The 22,635-nt window shown below is 40.4% G+C and overlaps 2 protein-coding genes across 3 annotated transcripts in view; one reads left to right on the forward strand and one right to left on the reverse strand.

The window, feature by feature from the left end:
* Positions 1–11,120, reverse strand: part of GALC (galactosylceramidase) — a 37,841-nt gene extending 26,721 nt beyond the window's left edge. For both annotated transcript variants that reach the window (XM_075711821.1, XM_075711820.1), the window contains exons 1-6: positions 11,066–11,120; positions 10,064–10,132; positions 8,005–8,068; positions 5,919–6,032; positions 4,159–4,298; positions 3,017–3,055 (exon numbers count right to left, since the gene is read on the reverse strand). In XM_075711821.1, coding sequence (XP_075567936.1) covers positions 3,017–3,055; positions 4,159–4,298; positions 5,919–6,012 — 273 coding nt within the window. In that variant the 5' untranslated portion in view covers positions 6,013–6,032; positions 8,005–8,068; positions 10,064–10,132; positions 11,066–11,120. The remainder of the gene's footprint in view (positions 1–3,016; positions 3,056–4,158; positions 4,299–5,918; positions 6,033–8,004; positions 8,069–10,063; positions 10,133–11,065) is intronic.
* A 10,161-nt stretch (positions 11,121–21,281) lies between these two features.
* GPR65 (G protein-coupled receptor 65) lies at positions 21,282–22,401 on the forward strand. Its single transcript, XM_009490427.2, has one exon. It carries the CDS (start codon positions 21,340–21,342, stop codon positions 22,399–22,401), a length of 1,062 nt encoding a protein of 353 aa, XP_009488702.1. The 5' UTR covers positions 21,282–21,339.
* The last annotated feature ends 234 nt before the right edge of the window (positions 22,402–22,635 follow it).

Consider the following 22,635-nt stretch of genomic DNA (forward strand, 5'->3'; position numbering starts at 1 on the left):
TGTTTATATACAGATACTCCTTAAATTTTATGGTTAGTTTAAGATGACAGTATTTAAAAAATATAACTGGAAGAATAGGATCTTCTTGAATAAGAACTTACAAGCAATAGAATCATCACTTCTTTTTTCATTTTTTCTACATAGTAAGAAAGCTAACTAGTGCCTTAGTGAATGAAGTAACTAAAATAACTTCTTACAAGTAAAAATTTAGCAAGATAACTAAGAGCTTATCTATGTCATGTATTTGTCAGACATTACAAAAAATGTTTGGTGTGCAACAGCACACTTCAGTAAATAGACCTTTTTCGAAATGGCAGACTGCAAGTAGAACTGTGGTGCTGATTAGAGAATAGATACCACGTGACACTGCAGAGTTTAAGAGAAAGAATGGTAAAACAGGTGTTAAATAAAAAGCCTTACATCACTTAACGTACAGTGGAAGGAAGACTGACACTTTTCAGCAAATTTTTTGGGTGATTTTAAGATCAAATTTTAAACTAAACATTTAGCTTTAGAAGCCAACAGCTTCGTCCCAATTCAACAGCATTTAAACAGCTAACAAGTAGAATGCCACACCTACACTCAACAGTTTGTTCTCCACATTCATTCTCCGCACATTAGGAAGCCAAGACAAACAGATGAGAAAGCCTCCAGGCGACATGACATAGGACTGAGCAAAACAGAACATTTCTATTTCTTACAAGAGATACAGAAAGCCAGAAAACCAGATTTTTTTAAAAAGAGCCAATCAGTCATATAGGGAAATAAAATGAGTATTTTATTTACAGTAAGATCTGCCTTCTCTCTCTGATGATTCTTTTTATAAAGGGTTCAGTCTCATAGGCATTCCAAGCAACATAACATCTAGTCAGTGAAGAAATAAAACTTGCAGCTCAAAAAAAAAATTTCTCACTATTTATCTTCCATCTTACTTGCATTGTTTTATTCCAGCCTGCAAACAAGTGTTTTCAGTTCTGTTTGGTTTTGCTTCTATAACATACATAGTGAACAACTAGAGATTTCTACCTGAAGCTCCCACACACATTTCCCCCTCCTCCCCTACCAGCATAACTTACCTATGATTAGGATTATCTTTTAGGGGACTACTAGTATCCTTAGTGATTTCTCCATTAGCCTATACCCGATTAGTGAACCACTTTTCTTTTTGAAAAAGAAAAGCCTGGAACCCACACTGCCTGAAACTAAACGTAACAGAAAACTTCTAGTTCCTGAGGGTTTTTTGTAATGAAGAGAGCACCCTATGAACACATTTCCTAGCTTTAAAAAAAAAAGTTAAACTATGGTTTGTGCTCAACACTCATTAGAATAGGATAATTTAACAGGATTCTAAGCACACCCACTGAACAAGTTTAGAGAGGGATTTAAGTAGCTTCACTAGCAAAATCGGAAGCATCTACACACATCCACCAGAGTTTGTTATTTAACATGCCCAAAGAAACAAGACACCTTGACATAGATGCCAAGATATGCTGCTGTGTCACACTTCAGTGTATTTGTGTTTCCTCTGGAAGGGACTTTTTAAGTCACTCAAAAAGTCTAGTGCCAAATCTCTGTGTCCAAAAGGAACTAATGGCCTAGCAGCCTACAAAAGTGAGAGTCTAGAAAATACCTTTAATGAAATTAATTGTGAAGTATACATAATAGAATTCAGTCTAAGAGGCAATAAGACTTGGACACTAAGTTACTGTGGTGGCAGTGAACCCAGTAAATCAGTTTAAAATACATAGTTGATTAACACATTTGTTAACAAGAAACCCAAAGAGCTGGATATAAGGTATTCCTCTTTCTTTGTACAAGGTATACGACCAGCACAGAGCTTTCTGCCAGTGATTCCTGCCATCCCTCCATCAAAGCACTGCAAAAGTCATAGGAAACAGCTATAAGGGTATTCATCTAATTCTACATTCTAAAAAATATAATTTTAAAAAGAAATGTTTTATAGGAAAGCATTCTCAGTTAGGAGTAGGCAGAATTTTATATATGCCAACCTCACGAAAGATACTTAAAGATACTTCTTTGCTCTTATTGCAATGACAAGTTTAACTGTTGTACACCATTTCTTGTGTCATTCTACTACAACTAATCATTGAACAAAAAAATTACAGAAGTTGCCAAGGACAAATGATGTGACTAACCTCATCCAGTGTACACAAACTGTAAGAACTGAAACTTTTCTAATAGCCACTAATTGACTAATTTTAAGCAGATGGGATCCAATCCCTGCTAAGTTCTGAAAAAAAAAAAAACCCAATCAACAGTTTTTCCTACACACTCAATTTAACTCTTACTTGCTTTTAAGAAGAGGTAATGTTATTGCTTCTTAGCCTCGAAGCAGCAACAAGGAAATGAACAAAGCAGAAGCTTGTACTTAAGATTCCGCTTCAACGTAACATAACATAAGTGAGTTCCTCAAAGAAGGGCAGGGGGGCAGCAGGGACAGGCAGCAGTGGGAGATATTAGCGATATCTCAAGGTTGGTTATGTGAAATACTGTGTTCCTCCAACTCTTTTAGAACAGGAGGTACTCAATTTTGACAGCTAAAAACATAGAGCTTTTATTGTGTTTTCCACAGAATAAGAACCTGGAGTTTTATAGCAATAATTTAAGGGTATTATATCCACTGGAACTTTGCTACAGAATTTTAAGTAATTCTAATCTTGGACTTATAGCTATATCCAAGCCAGTACAAAGATGATGAATTTGTACCATTTCAGCAGCATCAGCTGGAGCTTCCCTTAAAATGTAGAGGTCCTAAACATTTAGCATACACTGACACACTTCAAGTTCAAAATAAGAGTTTCAGACACACACAAAAAAAGATCTAGAGATCTGATCCTGTTAGCACTCCATGCCTGCAACTACAAGAAAGAGTTCAGTAAGTGAAGTAGTTGCAGGACTCACATCCTTTTCCTAGGCAAATTCAGAAAAGCTAATTGTTTACATATGATAACAGAGACAAACATTTCACTTTAGAGAAATAAGAAAAAATACATACCTTAATATATTTGCTACTAAATGCCCTTTCATTCCATATCTATAAAGGAAAAGTAAAAAGTCATTTAGAAAAATCAGGATATGTCAGTGCATAATGAAAGATTTTATTTATGTATATGTAAGATTATACAATCTATTAATGAACTCCATGGTTTCAGTTTGCTATAGGAAAGTGCTCTGGTTGGTTTTGTTATCAGCTCTTCAGGGGAAAATTCTGTACGAAAAGTTCAAAACAGCTGCTTGTTTATCTGTCTCTAAGGTCTACTGATTGCCTTCTTGCTGAAAAGAACTCTAGAGCTGTTTGAGCTGCACAATGGTAGCAGTGTTACACATGACATTATTACCAATGGGTCTACAGTTTGTTAGAAATCATTGAGAAACACATTGTGGCTTCAAGGTGTGGTCCTAATGAATAGGCCCTGTTGCCATGCATTGACATAGGAGAGACAGAATAAGTTTCTCATCTCCAAATTATAACATTTTTCTCAGACATTCATTCACTACTTCCATATATTGCACTGCAACACAATACAGTAGTTATAATGTACTGTAACACATGCCCCTTTATCTACTATAAATAATGCAGGTAAAAATGGAAGAAGTTGTAGAGGATTGCCCTTCTGCAAAACAGCAACCATATTTTATGCCAAGAAGTACCTGTTAGCTGGCTTTCAGAAACTCTGTCATAACCAATGCTTTTTGTTAGCTGGTAACTGCTGAACTCCAAGCAGAACAAGCTTGTCCCTGCTCACTGCAAGGGGTTGGGCTAGCTGATCTCTGAAGGTCCCTTCCAACCCAAAGCATTCTATGACTCTATTCTATGATTCTAAGCAAAGCAGAAAACGATAAGCCCAAGATTCAAACGGATTTCAGAATTCTCAAATTCTCTGGTAAATTTGTTCTAGAATTGGGAAGGCAGGAGACTAGCCATTTTACACTGGTTCTGCTTTAATAGCCATTATTGCAGAAAGACTGTAAACTAACATAACTTCTGTCTTTCCCCTTGCAACAGAAAAAGCCAAAACTGCAATTACAAAACAATTTCTTTTCCCATCCCCCTCCTCTGGTAATCAAGAGAGAGACAAGACAAAGATCTTAGGAATGAGGATAGATAAAATACACAGGAGATTTTGCTTTACTGACTCCAATATAATCAATGTCCAAATCATGATACTGCTTAGCTCCTAAAATCCAAGAAACAACATAGTAAGCAGTGACATCTGGATAGTCATAGGGCCAGTTTTCACCCTTCCCTATCCATGCCGGAAATGTCCAAGGTAATCCTGGAAAGAGAAGAAAAACAAACGAGTAAGATAGGTGGTTGGTCTACATTACTCAGTAAGCTTCAACAGCAAGCTGCAATTTGCTCTACCTAAAATGAAGGAACAGATACGCGCTTCAAATTCACATAGTTCCAGTGAAGACAATGAAATATAACTTATTTACCTGGAGAGTATGTTCTAAGATAAATTGTGATCAAACATATTAATAGCTTTTTTTTTTTAAGCTAGAAAACCTTCATTACTAGAGAACAACTGACTACATACAACCTTTCAATTGTGTGGTATTAGCTCTAACAGGTTTATAATTCCAAAGATTTTAAGGATAAATATTTACAAAGTTATAGACAAAGGATCAATACTGAACACCAAAAATTGTTAATCTCCTGAATATGAATTTCAGAAGAAGTGATGATTTGATGATAAGAGGAAGAAATATTAGGATCATGAAAAAGCATTTCCAAGTCTCAGTTGTTTACTGGATCTTGTAGTAAGAACAACAAATTAACCTAACCAGATCCTGCTAAGTTTTCATCTGACTTTGTATAAGTCACCATTGGCAAATTCAAAGGCAAACCCTCCTTCCTTTGTTGAAAGCTTGATATGAGGGAAGAGGGAGGTTATTAATAATTTGGTGAAGCACTGGAACAGGTTGCCCAGAGAGGCAGTGGAGGCCCCATCCCTAGAAACATTCAAGGTCAGGTTGGATGGGGCTCTAAGCACCCTGATCTGGTTAAAGCTGTCCCTGCTCACTGCAGGGGGGTTGGGCTAGATGATCTCTAAAGGTCCCTTCCAACCCAAAGCGTTCTATGATTCTATGATTCTAATAATCACAATTAGTCCATAGCTGGTAAGCTTACTGCTTGTCACAGTGCCTAACAGAACCTGACTAGCAAATCCTGCACCAAGTCATGTCTTGTGGCTGGATATGGCAAAGCCTGATCCCTGGAAGAGGGGGATTAGATACTTTTTAATTGATAGATTTCTTACTTTGTTTCATGTGAAAGACATTTTGTAAAGTGTTTCAATTAAAATCTAGGGTTCCATATTTGTACTGTCACAGCACACACACAACCCACAATCAAAACAGGGACACAGGGCCACTCAACTACATGCATAAGATAAATCAAAAGACAAACCACTATAGTGGGGAGGGGGTGATGGGTTTCTAATGATAACATATAATTGAATTTAGTGTGTATAAGATTTACAGATTTATACTTCCTGTAAGTTTACTTTATCTTCCCAATTTTTTTACTCTATTATTCAGAAATTCAGCTCTCATGATAAATCATTTATGTTCATTGCTGTGATACAGTCTAAGCATTAATGTTACTTGATACAAGCAAATTATTAGTCACGCTACTTGTTACATACATTCTTGTTATGCTACTTGTTACAGTAACACAGCATAAGAATGTTGTGCTAGTGTAACAAAGAAAAACACATTTAAGTTTAAGTAAAGCATCAAGGCAAGCTTACCAACTATTAGACATTCTACTTTGTCTACTGCAACATCAAAACATCTGCCCATTAAAAGTAACATGCTAGTTAAGGGTGAGATATGTAATTTAATTAGGGGGGAAAAAAAGCATTTAATTCCTGGAGCTTGAGGCAATTTACCAATCAGTTTAATTTGGGGGTTCCTCTTTTTAGCTTCTTTCATCAGCCACCATTCATAGCCCCGGAAGTAGTTCTCATCATTTTCATAGTGCATATGGGAGGGTTCAGTACCATCTAGGAAGGAAAGAAGCAGGTAGCTCACAATTATCTCCTGTGTCATAAGCTGTTACACATTATAAAGTTTTCTGTATTGCTCACTGCCATAGTATGCAAGCACATATCTCCAACATGGTTCACACATTCTTTAGTATGTATTTCAAAGCAAAATGAGTAGTGTGAGGGAACATGCAAGACTTCATTCTTAGCATACTAACTTAGCATAAATTTAATATTTTTTATTTTTAAGGGACTATGCCTGCTTTTAACATCAGAATGTGATTAACTATTGGGCATTTTCTATCCCTAGCTATGATAATACTAAATCTATATTCATGATTACCTTGATCCTATCAACCACTAGGAAAGTTACAGCATTAAGATCAGGAGGGAAAAAAACATTTGTAGAAGCAGGTTATATCTAAACCAAAAAGCAAACAAAATAAGGTTATAGTTTGTTTCTTCTGTGCAAGACAAGTCCAAGGAGAGAAAAGAAAGGAACTGCCATGAAGTTTTTCAGTGACAGGAAAGACATTTCTTTATTTTCATAGTAAAAGATCTAGTTTGTAATTTCCATGGTGTCCCATGACTGCAGATAGAGTTTTTGGAATTGAAGGCTATGCACTGAATTCCCTCAGGCAAAGGCAAACAAACTAGAAATGTGCAGAAGAATTAGTGTTGCATGGGATGTCATTACACACAAAGGTCAATTAATAACTTGTGCATGCAACTGCAACAATTACTTATGCTAAACTATATGCCTAATTGTTACAGACATCTGTTCTGATGAGACTTTTTTTTTTTTTAAATGAAGCCTGCTGAAACAGCACATCTCATTACAGAAAATAGGACTGATTTTTCTTTTTACCTTACTAACACTTAACTATTTGGAAGTTCTATTTGTCAGAAACATAGAACAACAATTAGATTTCAAACTTAGACTCCTGATCACACTTCAAACAGACTCCTGATCACACCTCTGAGGTCAGAATAAGAGCTGCAGTCTAATTTATATGCATCTTATTGTTCTCCTCCTAAAATCTGGAAAGCCATCACACAAGTATGTGACATTTTTCTTAGCCAGCAGCCAGAGCGTTTGAAGAAAAGGTCTGTGCACGCACGAAAACAACTCCATTCTCCTCTAACCAGCGATTTATTGACCAAATACTGACCTCTTAAACTCAGTATAATACTTTTCACCATGTTAGTTTTTCTTAAGGAAAGTAAGCCAAAGAATGGAAAACAATATCTAATTACACAAACACAGACATTAAAAAAAAATATATATAAAATGCCACAAAGACAGATGCTATGCTTTCTATTTATTAACTGAGTCTGCTTTAAGTCTATTCTTGATGTGGCCAAGATTGGTGTCGGGGCGGGGATGGAATACGGACTATACTCTAGTTACTGCTTCTCAGCACCCAATCACAAGCAGTTACTAAACAGTTTCTCCTATGTGTAAATACAGTAGGCTAGGCAAATTACACCAAGACATTTTCATTTGCAATTGTGGCCAGAAAAAATAAAATAGCGCCTACTGTCAGACAATGCCACTCCGGTGAAATGTAGCAGCTCATTAAACCAAAGAAACATAATTGCTTCTGACCAGCTGTCTTATCTTCTTGCTTTTAAGACATAAACTACCTAGTCCTACACAAGTTTTATAGTTTGTATTGCAAAACTGGTGTTTGAGAAATGCTCTGCAATTCAGAAAGCTACTAGAGCTTCTTTGATCTTGGGGGGAAAAAAAAAGAACTCATTTGCTCTAGAATGCAACCTACTAACCATATGATAGTGAGAACTGTCTTCAGAACGTTAGTGTAAATTTCTCTTCTACAAGGTAGCAGACATTGTTTATGTTTTTCTGCAACTTCAGTACAACTACAGAATGCATCTCCATGCTTCAGCTAAAGCGACACATGCAGGACATACTACCTACGGTATCACTGCAACGAGAAGTTAAACCCTGCTCATGCAAAATCCATACCTGTTGATTGCCCATCACCTCCAATCTCTACTTTGAGGATATGTAAAGAAGCACCAAAATTTGGCTAGGAAAAAAGAGAGACAGAAAAACAAACAGAATCCTATTGTTAAGAAGGAGAATGCAATAAATAAACGTACAATTTTGAGGATGCCAAAAATTCAGTATTTTTTTAAACACTCGTTATAGATCCAATGAGAGATTATGCAAAATTCTGTTTCAAAAGCAAATTGAGCAAGATAAATAGCACACTTATCTTTAGTCAGTTTCACTTAGTCTTGCACCACTAACGACACTTCTCCCCAGCTGTGCAGATTTTAAATTGGTTATGCTCAAGAAAATATTGAAGCACTCTTAAAGCAGAACATGGGCTACATGAGGAATACAACAGTATTTTTAATGTTATTAGAAGGCAAGTTTGTTTTCTTCTAAAATCAAACTATTGAAGTTGGTATTTCTGTAAATAATTTATTCTTGGTGTAAAGGGTTACACTGCTTATGTGAAAAGCATACATACGGGTCAAAAATAACCTGCTAACTGCAGGCAGAAAGGCAAGAGAGAAAAAAAACACCACACTGGAAAACAAATGGCCACCTAGTCCACTACCCTCTTCCCCTGGCAACTGACTGGTGGAGCAGAATATACAATTCTGGCTCATACAGGTGATCCTACTCCTAGTACGTTCTTCCAGCCATTAGTGGTTTAAGAGTTGCACAAGCCAGAAATTACAACTAATCATTATTTTAATAATCACTAATGAGCTGGCATCCTCCATGGAATTACCCAAGTATAATTCTGGCTTCCAAAAAAAAGTTTTAAGATGTGAGAATGCAGTTTGATTTAAAAAAAAAATGCTGTATAGATGATAGTTTGCTTGGCTTACAAGTTTTGGATTTTTTTATTTGTTTTCAAATAAAAAGCAAATATTCCCATTTTACCATTTCTTTTCCTGACATTTCTGACTTTAAACTTCTAAAACATTTCCTCTCCCATCCCTATCATGAAAGTTGACTGACATTAAAAGACAAGGAGAATGAGGCAAGGTATACTCCTCCCAGGTGCCTCACGACAGCTTAAGAGGTTTTGGTGAATAAACATGTCAAAAATTCTTTGAAAATCATGATCTCTCAGCTAGATTTTCTTTTACCACACGCCTGTTGATTCCTTCAGAAAGCTCATATTTGTAACACACAGCTTCAGTCTCCAAAAAACATGGGTTTTGATCCCCCAGTCACGCATTATGCCTTACTCTACCCTTTAAAACCAATTCTTTAAACTACACAGTAAATTTTTCCCCTCCAGCCACCTGGATTACACTACTTGAAAGTGCATGACATCCTCTTCCAGCAGAGTAATTTACGGTGCCAAAAGCAAAACAAATTATTACTGTCCAGTGCAATAATCTTACCATATATTAAGTTGGGTAACTCCACAGGTTACACTTGCTAACTAAAGTAGCTTACAAACCAAGAACGTTCACACACCTTCTAGAGTAACTGCACTCATACTTGAGACTAGTTTGGAATAGATATGCTATTGAAATGATGCAGTCTGCACAAACGTTTTCACATTAGGTGAATCTATCTGTACTCCAAAAAAATCAAAACCATGTCAAAGAACACTTCCTGCAATTGCTATGAACACCTAACCCCCTCATTTTAGCCACAAAAATGGTTTAATCCTCATTAAGCCCACACGGATGATCAAAATATGTTGATAACATATTTGTTAAAACATATTGTGAAAACGTAAAAGGCATTTTCACAATGATTTGAAGAAATAGACTCCTGAAAAACATGCTGGTTGTCAAAAACAACAGCTAAAATTTAAGGTTCTAATACAAATCAACTTAATGCTGAGATGCTTTACAAGATGGGATTTTGTCTAATTTCAAGTAGTACTGAATATACCACAGGATTTCCAACACTACACAGTAAGGAATTCTGGATGAAACTAGACATTATCCCTGCTTACTGCAGGGGGGTTGGGCTCGATGATCTCTCAAGGTCCCTTCCAACCCAAAGCATTCTATGATTATTGTAGCAGTGAAACCAACTTTACCTTGAACAGATAATCTAAAATCTGGGAGCGATAAGGTTCTTGGTAGTTCACCAGGAGTCTAGATGTGGCCTAAAATGGAAAGAAAACATGAAAATATGAAAACCTAACTTTCAAACATCCCAGCTTGTCAGTCTAGGACTTTCATATAGCTAATAAACCTACAAAAAAATTTTAGCGCTAGGAACTCAGCCAAGCCCCTACAAAAACTCTTTTCTAACCCTTCACTTGTGCATTTCTGGTTTCATAGATTGCAATTGCCTTGTACTCCAGTCACCTGCAGTTTACTGCAAAGAGAGTCCAGAGAATAGAGAAACAAAGAGATCTCGGACTTATTGCAAGTAAAACGCAGCTCCCTCCCAGCACCATTTCTCTCGCTCTACTCGAATCTCCCTGCTTTGGCTCACGGTATACCAAAGGCAACAGGAGCTCATGGGGCACACAGGCAGGAGGGCAAGGAAAGCAACTCAGCAAATCCAAGAGTGGGTAAGATCTCGAAGGACCTCACGGCTCTGCTTGCTGGCCAACTGGCTGTTCGCTCGTCCAGCATTTAGAAAACTCAGAGAGGCAAGTAGCTAGGAAGACTCTCTACAGAAAAAAAACCACCCTGGCTTAGCTCTTCTCCAACAGCACCAAGGATGTGGCTGGCCCTCGGCGCCCTGCACAGCCTGACGAGAAGGAGCCACCGCGCAGCTGACTGGCGCAAAGCTGGGCCCGGCCCCAGCTCCCCTCACAGCCAGGACCACTGCCCGCACAGCTCCCCTCAGGGCCTCCAGGACTCCCCCTCGGAGACCCACTCACGCCTCCCCACCCCCCGGCCCGCACGGCTCCCCGCAGAGACACCCCCGGCCCAGGCCCCGCCGAAGCCTCGAGGGCCTGCCCCGAAGCCACCAAACGCTCCCACCGACGGAATCCCCCGCCCAAGCGCCCGCTGCCGCCACCGCCCCGAGGAGGGCATCAGCACCACAGCACCGGGGAGCCCCCATGCCCGCCGGCGCGGCTCACCCCGCCGCCGCTGACAGCCCCGATCCCGTCGAACTGCCTGCCGAGCCCGCCGGCATCGTCCAGCACGTAGGTGGCCGTCGAAAGCGCAGCGGCACCGGCAGCGACCCCGACCCCGGGGGGCCCTGGGCCCCAGCTGCAGCCAAGCAGGAGCCAGCCCCACAGCAGAGCCGCGCACCCCATCCCAGCCGCGCCGCTCCGCGCCGCGGGCAGCGTCCCGGACGCGCTGCCCCGTCCCTACAGCAACTCGCCACTACCCGGCTCCGCGTGTCACGTGACCGCACAACTGGCAATCACTTGGGGGCGGGGCGCCAGCACCCTGCGCCGCCATTTTGCTAAAGGGAAAGGTGGAGGGAGAGGAAGGCTTTCAGCCCTTACGGACAACCCATTCCCCCCCCCCCACCCCCACCCACCCCACCCCCGCACCCCCCACCCCCACCCACCCCACCCCACCCCACCCCACCGCGGGTTGAAGTTAGTGGTTGCCGTTTTGAGAAAGGGCAAGGCACGTTCCGGCTGGTGGGAAGCGTACCGCCATGCTGGAATTGGGCACTGCCTAGCGATCGAAGCTATTGTGGAGCCATCTTGTGTGTGGGAAAGCTGTGAGGCGAAGCGGGGGCTGGGCGTCACGGCTGCAACAGGGTTCCTGTGGCAACACACAGGGGAATTGCGTTTAGCGCAGCAGGAGCGGCCAGGTTGTGAGAGGTACACCAAACTGACCTTTTTTTCGGGGCCTCTGGCAAGATACAGCAGTTTTCCTGGGAGAGGAATGGTGTTTCCCAGTGAGTCTCTCATTTCTAGGCCCTCGCCAGCAGCCAGTTCCCTGGTTTTGCTCCACTCTCAGGCTGCCACCCAATCCCTCGTAAAGCAGGCAAAAATCGGCACTTTGAAGGAGAAAACTCCAGCTCGTTGTAAGAAGGACTTTTGATGGCTTGCACAGGAACAGGCAGTATAGCTGGGAGTGGCCCTGGGGCACAGGGCCAGGTCCCGGGGTGACCCTGCCCTGGAGAGAGGGATGCCGGCAGCCTCAGCAGGACCCCAGAGAGGGATCCTGAAAGTGAGTTTTGGCTTGCACCACTAGCGTGGCTGAACAAGCCTTTCTCTTCTACAGCCATCATGGGGCACACTGCAGGGCAGCCGCGTAAAAATACGACCAGGTGAGATGGTGCTGTGCCACACGTTAAAAGTTTCCGTGAGGATAGCCAGGGTGTTCTTCAGACTCCAGCTCAAAAGCATTCAGGTCAGAGTAAAAGTAATCAGGAGATCGGCGATCAGCTTGATTATCCTATAAAAATCCTTGAAGGGGAACTGTCTGCTGACCTCAGTTACAGAGGCGGTGCTCCGTGTTCTCAAAGGAGGAACAAGGCACTGGGAGATGCAGTGGCTGACGTCATGCAGGCAAGCGTGTTAGTTCTACGGAAAAGCCCAGGTTTTGCATGTTTCTGTCTGTTGTGGTTTAACCCAGCAGGCAGCTAAACACCATGCAGCTGCTCTATCGCTCCCCTTCTCAACTGGACAGGGGAGAGAAAATATAACAAAAAGCTAATGGGTCGAGATAAGGACAGGGAGATCACTCAGCAGTTACCATCACGGGCAAAACAGACTTGACTTGGGGAAAGTCAGTTTAATTTGTTACCAATTAAAACTGAGTAGGGTAATGACAAATAAAACCAAATCTTAAAAACACCTTCCCCCCATCCCTCCCTTCTTCCCGGGCTCAAACTCACTCCCTATTTTCTCTACCTCCTCCCCCAACCGGTACAGGGGATCAGTTCATCATACATCACCTCTGCCACTCCTTCTCCCTCACAGGGAGGACTCCTCATACTCTTCCCCTGCTCCAGCGTGGGGTCCCTCCCATGGCAGACAGTCCTCCATGAACTTCTCCAACGTGGGTCCTTCCCATGGGCTACAGTTCTTCATGAACTGCTCCAGCGTGGGTCCCTTCCATGGGGTGCAGTCCTTCAGGAGCAGACTGCTCCAGCACAGGTCCCCCACAGGGTCATAAGTCCTGCCAGCAAACCTGTTCCAGCGTGGGCTCTTCTCTGTCCACAGGTCCTGCCAGGAGCCTGCTCCAGCATGGGCTTCCCACAGGGTCACAGCCTCCTTCGGGCACATCCACCTGCTCTGGCGTGGGGTCCTCCCCGGGCTGCAGGTGGATATCTGCTCCACCGTGGACCTCCATGGGCTGCAGGGGCACAGCCTGCCTCACCATGGGCTTCACCACGGGCTTCCGGGGAATCTCTGCTCCGGTGCCTGCAGCACCTCCTCCCCCTCCTGCTTTTTCACTGACCTTGGTGTCTGCAGGGTCGTTCCTCTCACATATTCTCACTCCAGCTGCAGTTTGTGTCCCATTGGGGTTTTTTTCCCCCTTCTTAAATATGTTACCACAGAGGCGCTACCACTGTTGCTGATGGGCTCGGCCTTGGCCAGCGGTGGGTCCATCTTGGAGCCGGCTGGCATTGGCTCTATCGGACATAGGGGAAGCTTCTAGCAGCTTCTCACAGAAGCCACTCCCGTAGCCACACTGCTACCAAAACCTTGCCACCTAAACCCAATACGCTGTCCATAAAGTATGCTGTTATTTGAGCCACTATGTCTCTTGTCCATGTCATTGAGGGATCTAATGTCTCAGTGATGACATTACCTGACTCACATTTCCTGTTTATTTCTTTTTTAATAACAATACCAAACACTCACAAAACATTTTGCACTTTACAGCAATATCAAGCATTAAGTAATGAACCTGCTCACACCCAAATGAGCTATACGATGTCATTATTACATGCAGGACAGAGTGACTTCCTCAAGGCTACAGTGAGTCAGTGGCAGAGGTAGAATTATGCTCATGGTCCTAATTCACATTTGTTCCAGCAGACTGTACAGCTTTGCACACCTGGAAGGTTTGCAAAACCATCATGAATTATTAATTCATTAATTTTGATAATTTCTTAAAGTAGTGCACTAATTTATTCCAGGTAGAAGACTTCAGCTGTGGAATTCAGTCTCTTACTCACTCATGGGAGCCTAGAAGTGGCAGCTTTCAAAACTCATGTTTCCATCTTATGATGAGTGCCTCCCCTTTTCAGTTGATATAAAAAAAAACATTCTTAGAATCCTTTTTGGTGGAAAGAAGAGGATATTTTGGTGGGACTCTGGGGACTTTTATTCTGCATTAGGAATCTCGTCCTTGCTTTTTACCTGTTTTTTCTTTACACCTTTGTCCATGACCCAAGGACATGTGATCTGAATCATTTGTAAGCCCAAATATAACCAATAAAATTATTGAGGACTTATTTGTTGCTTCTTTTGTGGATAAGATCATTTTCCACTGTTACTGCTTTTCTATTTCAGTTGTTCTTTCTTGATAGTACTTTAATCTCAGCCAATCCAAAGAACACCTGTTGTTCCAAGATGACTGATTTGAGATACTGTGAATGTCCAGATCTCCAAAAAAACCTGGAAAACTGTGTTGCTTGCATCAGAAATTAAATTGTTCCATATGGTCACAGTCAAGGCTTCCTTTTTACATATAGCTTTACTTCCAGGATGTATAAAATGCATCATCTCCCTTCTTGGTTCCTTTGATCTTTCAGTCCCCCTATCAATTGTTACGGTGAAGAACTGTAGAAATGTATCAACTATGTTTCTCTATTTCTAATGATGATAAGAACTGCTTTTTCTTCATTGAGGTATAGGAACCCTCATCAGAACAGCAGAACCAGCTCACCAGACATTGTTCTTAATAGATACCATGTTAGGAAAAGGCAGGTGAAAAATGACAAAACAGGCCTTTGTCTCGTGACTTTTCTCTCAGTGAAAATAAAGGTTTGACTGAAATTTGTTTTAGAAATCAATCTCTCCAAGTGGCTGGAAAGCCTCCCTTTCACCAAACTGAAGGGAACTATCATACCAGTTCAGGAATGGCCACAAGTATGGAATGATTTGATAATTTAGGTTTCATATAACAAGTGCATCAGTAGAAAAACTGTGGATGAAAAAGTCATGCTCTGGCTGGAAAAAAGAAGGAACCAAATCTCTGCATCCAGTGGTTAAATATTATAGAGCTGCCTGGTATTGTTCTTAAGGAAGTCGGTATGACCTATTTTAGAGCTTTTAAATTTGCTTATCTGTTTCATTTCTCCTTAGCATCTGAATCATCAAAACAGGCCAGTTTTTGTGTTGCTCAATAGATGTACATTTAAAGTGAAATTGTACCCAGTTTCTTAGAAGCAGAATTCAATAATTCCAAACAGAATTTAAGAAAAAAATCACAACACAAAATAAATTATTCTGATCACAGAGGGAAAAGAGGAACTGTGCTCATGGAACAATTTTCCACCTGTCTAACTGAATAGAATTATCTGTTAAAAGAATCACTCCTGTGAAAGCCACATCCAACCTCAGATTCAGTGTATATAAAAATATATAGATATGCAACCTGTTGCAGTGCATAAAATTCTGTTACCCTTTGTTAATTAGAACTGTTCACAAACTTCCCATCAGTAGGCAAATGGAAAAAAAACAGTAATACAAATTCTGAAAATAATTAATTCTTTTTGCACAAACTCCTAAAGTTATCGTGATATATTTCTATGGGCTCTTCTTAGGTGGTTTCTTATTTGATTCTGTGATAAATTTGTTGGGAAAGGCAAGTGAGAAGTCCTTCAGTCAAAAAAAGACCCTATGTTTTGAACATATACAAGTAAACACAAATAAATATATATACACTCCATAGTATTTTATTTCTGTGCAGTGGTTTCTCTGCAGAAGGTATTGTGTCTTAGGTAAGAGGTTTGTAATATACTCCACTCATGTAATTAGGCAATATTTTCAATAAAACTTTTATAAAGTTACTAAAGGTATTCCTACATTTATCAATGTTGGTACCATCCTTTGTGCATCCTTCTACGTAGTTTTGTTGCCTTTTTTCCCCCTGGCTAAGTTTAGATTGACAAGGTATTAAAAAAAAAAAAGAAAAGGGAAAAAAAAATTAAGAGACATGTAAGCTGTTATCTCATTGGTGTATCCAAGACCAGCTTCCTGTTGCTTTATCTGATGAAACGTTTTTTCTTCTCAGAAGCAGGCACGGGTTACACTGGTGGCATCGCAGTGAAACTGCTACGCGGAGATACATGGCTGCGTAGGTAAGTGTTCAAAATCCAAGCAGTCAGATACATACCTTATATTCTGGTACAGATTTCAACCTGGCTCTCCCTTAATGTGATCATACAACAAAAAGAAGGGACACAAAAGGGGCTGGAAAAGATTGCTTTGGGAGAAGGAGTATTTCACTCCCAGCACAAGTGCAACAAGAGACAAAAGGCCAAATGACATCAAAAGATTTAATTAGGAAAGACATGCCAGCTTGATTTATTGTTGTAATGATATTGCTATGATCAAAATACCCGTTGCTTAGGGAGAGGGGAGAAGGATGGAGAAAAACAGTATTTGGGGGTGAGTTTTCAGGATTCTGAGCTGTCCTGTCTTCACTGCAAAAAATGCCTCAGGCCTCACAGGGGGTTCCAGCAGCTCTTCGATTATTGTTCTTTACTATTTTGTGACACTAACAAGGTACTCAGTGCTATTTATATGAATATACACAATGCTTAAAACTTAGCAGAAAATTAAGCTATGCTAAAAGTAGCTTCCTAGAATATCATGTACATGAAAATGTTTTGTACAGCATTTTTCTGTATGCGTAGAGGAAAACATGATGCACGTAAAGATATAGCAAAATAATACTCACCTGTATGGCCTACATCCTAAAAAACATAACTTTTTTTCCTGTTTGCTCATGTTAACTGAATTTTTATGCTTTCTAAAAACAGTTCATAAAATGTATCTCAAAAAGACTGAGCTCTTTTAGACTGGTTTGAGTCTCTACAGAATCTCATGGAGACCTGTGAGTGAAATTTAGTGTTGCATGAGGAAAAATGCTGTTCATTTTAAGCAAAAATATTCATGTTACTGAAAGGCATATTTCAACTCTTCTAAACTGTGAGGTTTTTCAGAATTAAGTTTTGAGATCTGCTCATTAGGAAAAAAGATCCAGCTATGGAAGGTCCTTGTACTTGAGGAAATCAGCTTGGCACTATAACTTATTTTGAGAACACAAAGCAATCTACTTTGTTGAAATTGCTTTGAGAGAAAAAAGAAATCAAGAAAAACATCAGTCCTTCCACCTTATGGCTGATAGACAATAGCTCTGGTACAGCAGCTACTGCACTAGCTCACACAACATTGTCTTCTTCCCCTGAAACTTATCTAGAAAGCAAAGTACTTGCAAAAACTTACCGCATTATAAGGAGTATTGCTTACAGCAACTTGCCCTTTTATGAACCTGAATTTGAAATAAAGGGTAAAATGTATCAGTTGCAGATGTTTCCAAAATTAAACTGGTGTTTATTAGCTAATGGAAGATTTTTTTTTTAATTAGTGACTAAACTTTCCTGTTAATAACACAAAATCCTTATAGTTGTCTTCATCTTCCCTAATTTCCCAAACTATAGTAGAATTTGTTTATCTTAAAAATAAAAAAGACTCTTCCAGTCTTCCCTTAGAAAGTTGTTTGTGGATGAGAGTATAGAACATAATTTTTCATTTGTGCTTATGAAAGTATAACTTTATACTTACTTTGTTACTTTCAAAATGTCATAAATGGAGAGACCACATAAAGCTCTCTTTGAATCTGAAAAAGATACTGTAGGAATGCATCAATACAAATTAAACGTGTAATGAGTACTTTTCTCCAGAAACTTTCACAAGATTCCTTTACAGGCTTGTTTGCATACATTACTTGAAGTGTAGCCTTTGCTAGTCCATTTATCTAAATTTTATGTCTGACTGACTTTTTTCAGAGTTCTTGTACAGCAGGTTTTCTGTAGCAAAATGACAAAGAGACAGGGACAATGATAATCACTGAATAATGTGGCTAAAAGAAAAAATTACTGTTGAGAATTTTTTTCATTTGAAAAACATCTGATACCAAAACAAGTCTATAAAATAAGTTACAAGTCTATAGAATTAGTCACACGGGTTTGGACCATGAAAGTCAAACCATTAGACTATATTGTTAAACAGAAATTCCTCAATAGTTTTTTAGAAAAAATTAACAATCGGTGAGAAAAATTATCAAACGTTGTGTTTTAGGATAGCTGTAAGACAATACCGTCCTCCTGGGCAAAACCAGCAGGTACGCTCAGTAGCTGAGAGAAAACCTGGGAATGCTTCAGATCATGCATTCAGGTAAGACAAACCATTTTGCATTATGTAGTCCTAATTATCAGAAAAACCCTAAGCAAGGAAGTATGGTATGGACAACTTCTCATGAGGTAAGGCCCCAAGTAACTGTAATGAAATGTGTTGTAGTCAGGGCAAAACAGTGCTTTGTGCGTTTATGTTTCTGTGCAAGAAACTGCAGCGTGCGTTATGGTATACTTCATTTGCTGGCTCTTTGACACACTTCAGTATAGGTCATCAATAGATGCCAGAATGACACACTTCTTGTTATTATTCTCATTGAAAGCATGTCGTCATGTAAGTAGCATGAATGTGTCATCACAGCTGGGACATGGATTACCTGGGGAATTTTAGACAGCCTCCAGGGCTTTGTTCGTAGAAATTATTGATGGTACTGTTTAAAAATAAAAGAAAACCATGGGGTACAGTGACCTGTGAACCTGAAGGACAGGAAAAAATTGCTGAGGTGGCAAATTTCATGCGGTCTCAACTCCCTTCTTTGAATCCCATCTTCAGTGTCCCAGCCTACCATTAGCCAGTTAGATCTTAACATATTAGTTCCTTAAGGCAGATGGCAGAAGAGTAAAGCAAGGTCTTGCCCCAAAGAACATGCGGTTTATTCAGACAAGTACAATATAAGGACAAGTGTTTTACCTTATGGTCAGTGAGATCAACAGAGCAAAACTTTTAGAAACAATGAGCAAAAAAGAGAAAGCTGAAGAAAAAAAGGTGGGTGGAATGAAGAAATTGGCATGTTTGTGAGTAGATGTGAAAGAGCTGATAAAGGTAACTGAGAGGAGCTGTTGTGAGTAGCATGGAGACAAGTCGGGAACTTCATAATTTAGGATAGTCGACTAACAATGGAGAAAGAGTGTGTGGGGGAGGGAGAAGGAATTCCATTTTCTCAGTCACGAGACTAGTAAACACTGCCTCATACACTTGCTACATTACACGCATGCTTCTGAAAGGGCACGTTTCCCTGTCAGACATGAAGAGATCTGTCATAAGAAAAGAGATGCTAAAATGTGATTAGAAGAAGAGGTGGGTATTTTATCTTTTACTAATCTGGTCAGTTTGCATATGTTTGCTTTGCTTTTGGTGAGAAGTGGGTCAGCAAAACCCTCTTATCCAATTTCTAGAGCTAGACTTTTAATTCATGATGCTTATCTATACTGGTAAACTTACAATGCCCTATTTACCGTGTGGTTTTATTAAACCACACTGAAAAGCAGACATCTTATGTTTGTCTTAAATATAGACACCGTGGGCTTTTTTTAATTAGTCATCATGTAAGTAAAGCTGCTCAGTGGACCAAATTGGCAAGTCCTCCTCAAGAATTTTCCTTGTCTTTCAAGCCTGTGAATGAATTTAGGTCTAACTGAAAAGTTAGCCAACTTGATAAAATAAAGCAGTGACTGGTAAAATTAAGTACGTGCTTTCTGACTAGTTTTGTCATTGATCCTTTTTTTCTCAATATTCATGAAAGTTTTTTGTTTGGTTGGGGTTTTTTTATGGAAAAGAGATCCATATAATAATGTCTCAACAGAGGCAATAAACATACTTGAGTTTCTCTGATAAATCCACAAATCTACACACACACATGCATCAAACCCTTAAAAGGCAGAATGAATTTGCCTACCACATGGGAAAATCCCTGCACCCAAGTTATCTTCAGTTTGAGCTCTTTCCTATGCGAGAACAGTTGTATATGGTGCTGTCTTGCAACCTACTCATTCTACAACCTCTTCATCTCCTCTGCTGGCAGTCTAGGCTCAAACCACAGTCTGTGAAGCACTTAGTATGTTTGGCAGTAGAACTAGACCACAACAAATATTCCTCATTCTTGTATTTCCTGAACTTAACAGTTAGCTCTTTGGAGAAGAGAATTACTGAGTGTCAGAGCTGTGATATAATCAGTGAGTACCAGCTGTATCATAGCTATGGTTGTACACCCTTTCTTATTTAAAGGTCAGCTCTTCTAAGTGCTTCTAAGGCTCACGCACGCAACTCTTCCAGTCCCACTGCTTTAGTCAGGGCTGCCATTTTACTGGTATTTTTCGTGTTGAAGGTGTTGAAACCCACAGCGCTGGTAATGCCTAAGATAAGCTTAATTGGTAATGGTTTTATAAACTCATCATGGCAACTGCAATTCTTAGAGGAAAGAAGTGTAATGAAAAATTGTACTCAGAGAGTCTCCACCTCACATAGGTCTAAGTGACACCCTGGCAGATTCTCCTGTGCATGCAGGAACCCAGTAGCCTGCCAGGTTTCACATGAGGGTTCGTGGGACACGCAGTAAGCTTTGCTGGAATAGCACAGCTGATGGCAAGTTCTTGGGGGATCGCATAAAAAGGAGGGGAGAGGAAGCAGGGAGGTGTGAGGATGCGACGAGAGCGATTCACAATAGGGCGACGTACCAGCCACGCTTTGCATTCTCCTCTTCTGAGCAGATCCCAACATCTAGAAGTACCTGAATCCCTGTCTTTCTATCCTTGTCTCTCCATTGACATAGAGGGGAGGAGGTTATTGGGGATAAGAAATCTGCCATATTTGTATGGCCAAAACCGTATTCTGCTCACCAGAATAACAGGAAGTGCACTTCTGTTATTTCTGGTGCAGTTTCTGATCTCCTTCAACTCTCCCACAAAAGAGACCTGGGATTTCAGGACCCTACCCTTCTGGAAGTGTCTTAACCACTTATCCTGCTTCTGCTGTAGAAGCTTGCACCTGACTGACCTTGACCACCTTAGGCATTTGGGTTCCTCTTCCTATGCGCTCCTAACTCCAGGAGTGTTTAAAATCTTTGATTCCTACAAACACAGTTTCTTTCTCCTAAAAAAGACATCCACCAAGAAGCCCATAAAAAACAAATAAAAATGTTGTTATAGCTGACATTTTTCCTTTTTGGTAACAGAAGGCTGCAATCTTACCAACCAGGTCCTGAAGAACTAACAGATGACCATCCATCAGACTACAGAGGGGGTCTTATTGCATCCAGGCTGGAATTAGCCCAAAGATACTACTCGGGGAGGACAATGAACAACACTGCTAAGTGCCATGATGATCACACCTTGGATAAGTATTTGTTTCCATTTGTGTACAGCATTGTGATGCTGATCAGTATTCCCGCCAACTGCCTATCCCTCTATGTATCTTGCATTCAGGTGAGGAAAAAGAATGAATTAGCAATCTACCTCTTCAGCCTATCCCTGGCTGACCTTCTGTACTCTCTGATTCTGCCTCTATGGATTGATTATGCCTGGAATGGAGATAACTGGAGGCTCTCTGCCTTGCTTTGTCAGATTTCTGCCTTCCTCATGTATATGAATTTCTACACCAGCACCGCGTTCCTTGCTTGCATCTCTGTTGACAGGTACATGGCATTAGTTCACCCCTTGAAGCTCCAGCACTTGCGCACAAGAAGATTTTCATTGATTGTCAGCATAATTGTTTGGCTTCTGGAAAGCATCTTGAATTCAGTCATATTGGTGAACAATGAAGTATTCAATGATCCTTGCAATTTCACTAATCATACGTTATGCTATGATAAATACCCTCTGGAATTCTGGCAGACATCGATAAATTTATTCCGGATATGCTCAGGGTACCTGGTCCCTTTGATAATCATCGTGTTTTGCTACCATAAAATTTACCAGGTAGTGAGGTATAATCAAGCTACAGTAGATGAAGAAAAGAAAAAAGTGAGGAAACTTATTCTGAATATCACAGTTACTTTCATTGTTTGCTTCACTCCTTATCATGTTACATTGCTTATTCGCAGCATCAGAGAACCTTACACCAGTGACCCAGAGCTTTTGCAGTTGATGTATAAAGTTTACAGAGTCACACAGGCCTTAACAAGTTTGAACTGCATTGCTGATCCCATTCTTTACTGCTTTGTGAGTGAAACTGCACAAACAGACATACTGAATTTGCTCAGGCGTGTCTTGTGCCTACAAAACCGTGAGGGAGACCAAGCGAAAGACCGTGCTCTGTGCAGTTCTGCTACAAAGGGCAGTGTGGCAATCACCTACAGAACTTCCTGTGAAACAGAGACTGTCAAAAATGCACATTCAAAGCAAAATTGGATAACCTAAAGGGGAAAGAAAGAAAGAAAAATTCTTCCCCAGTCTGTACCTAGGAAATAATACCCCAAAAGTCACAGATACTAATCTAAGTGAAATCAGTAGCTGGAGCTAGTAAGAACTTATTACAGGGTCAATGAAATCAATGGAGCATCAACACGTATCTTTAAATCAGACATGGTACATAAATCAATGTCAACAAACAAATGCACAGTCAAGGAAGATGACCATGACGTGCTGACAAAA

This window comes from Pelecanus crispus, chromosome 6, assembly GCF_030463565.1.
Source record: "Pelecanus crispus isolate bPelCri1 chromosome 6, bPelCri1.pri, whole genome shotgun sequence".
Lineage (NCBI taxonomy): Eukaryota > Metazoa > Chordata > Aves > Pelecaniformes > Pelecanidae > Pelecanus > Pelecanus crispus.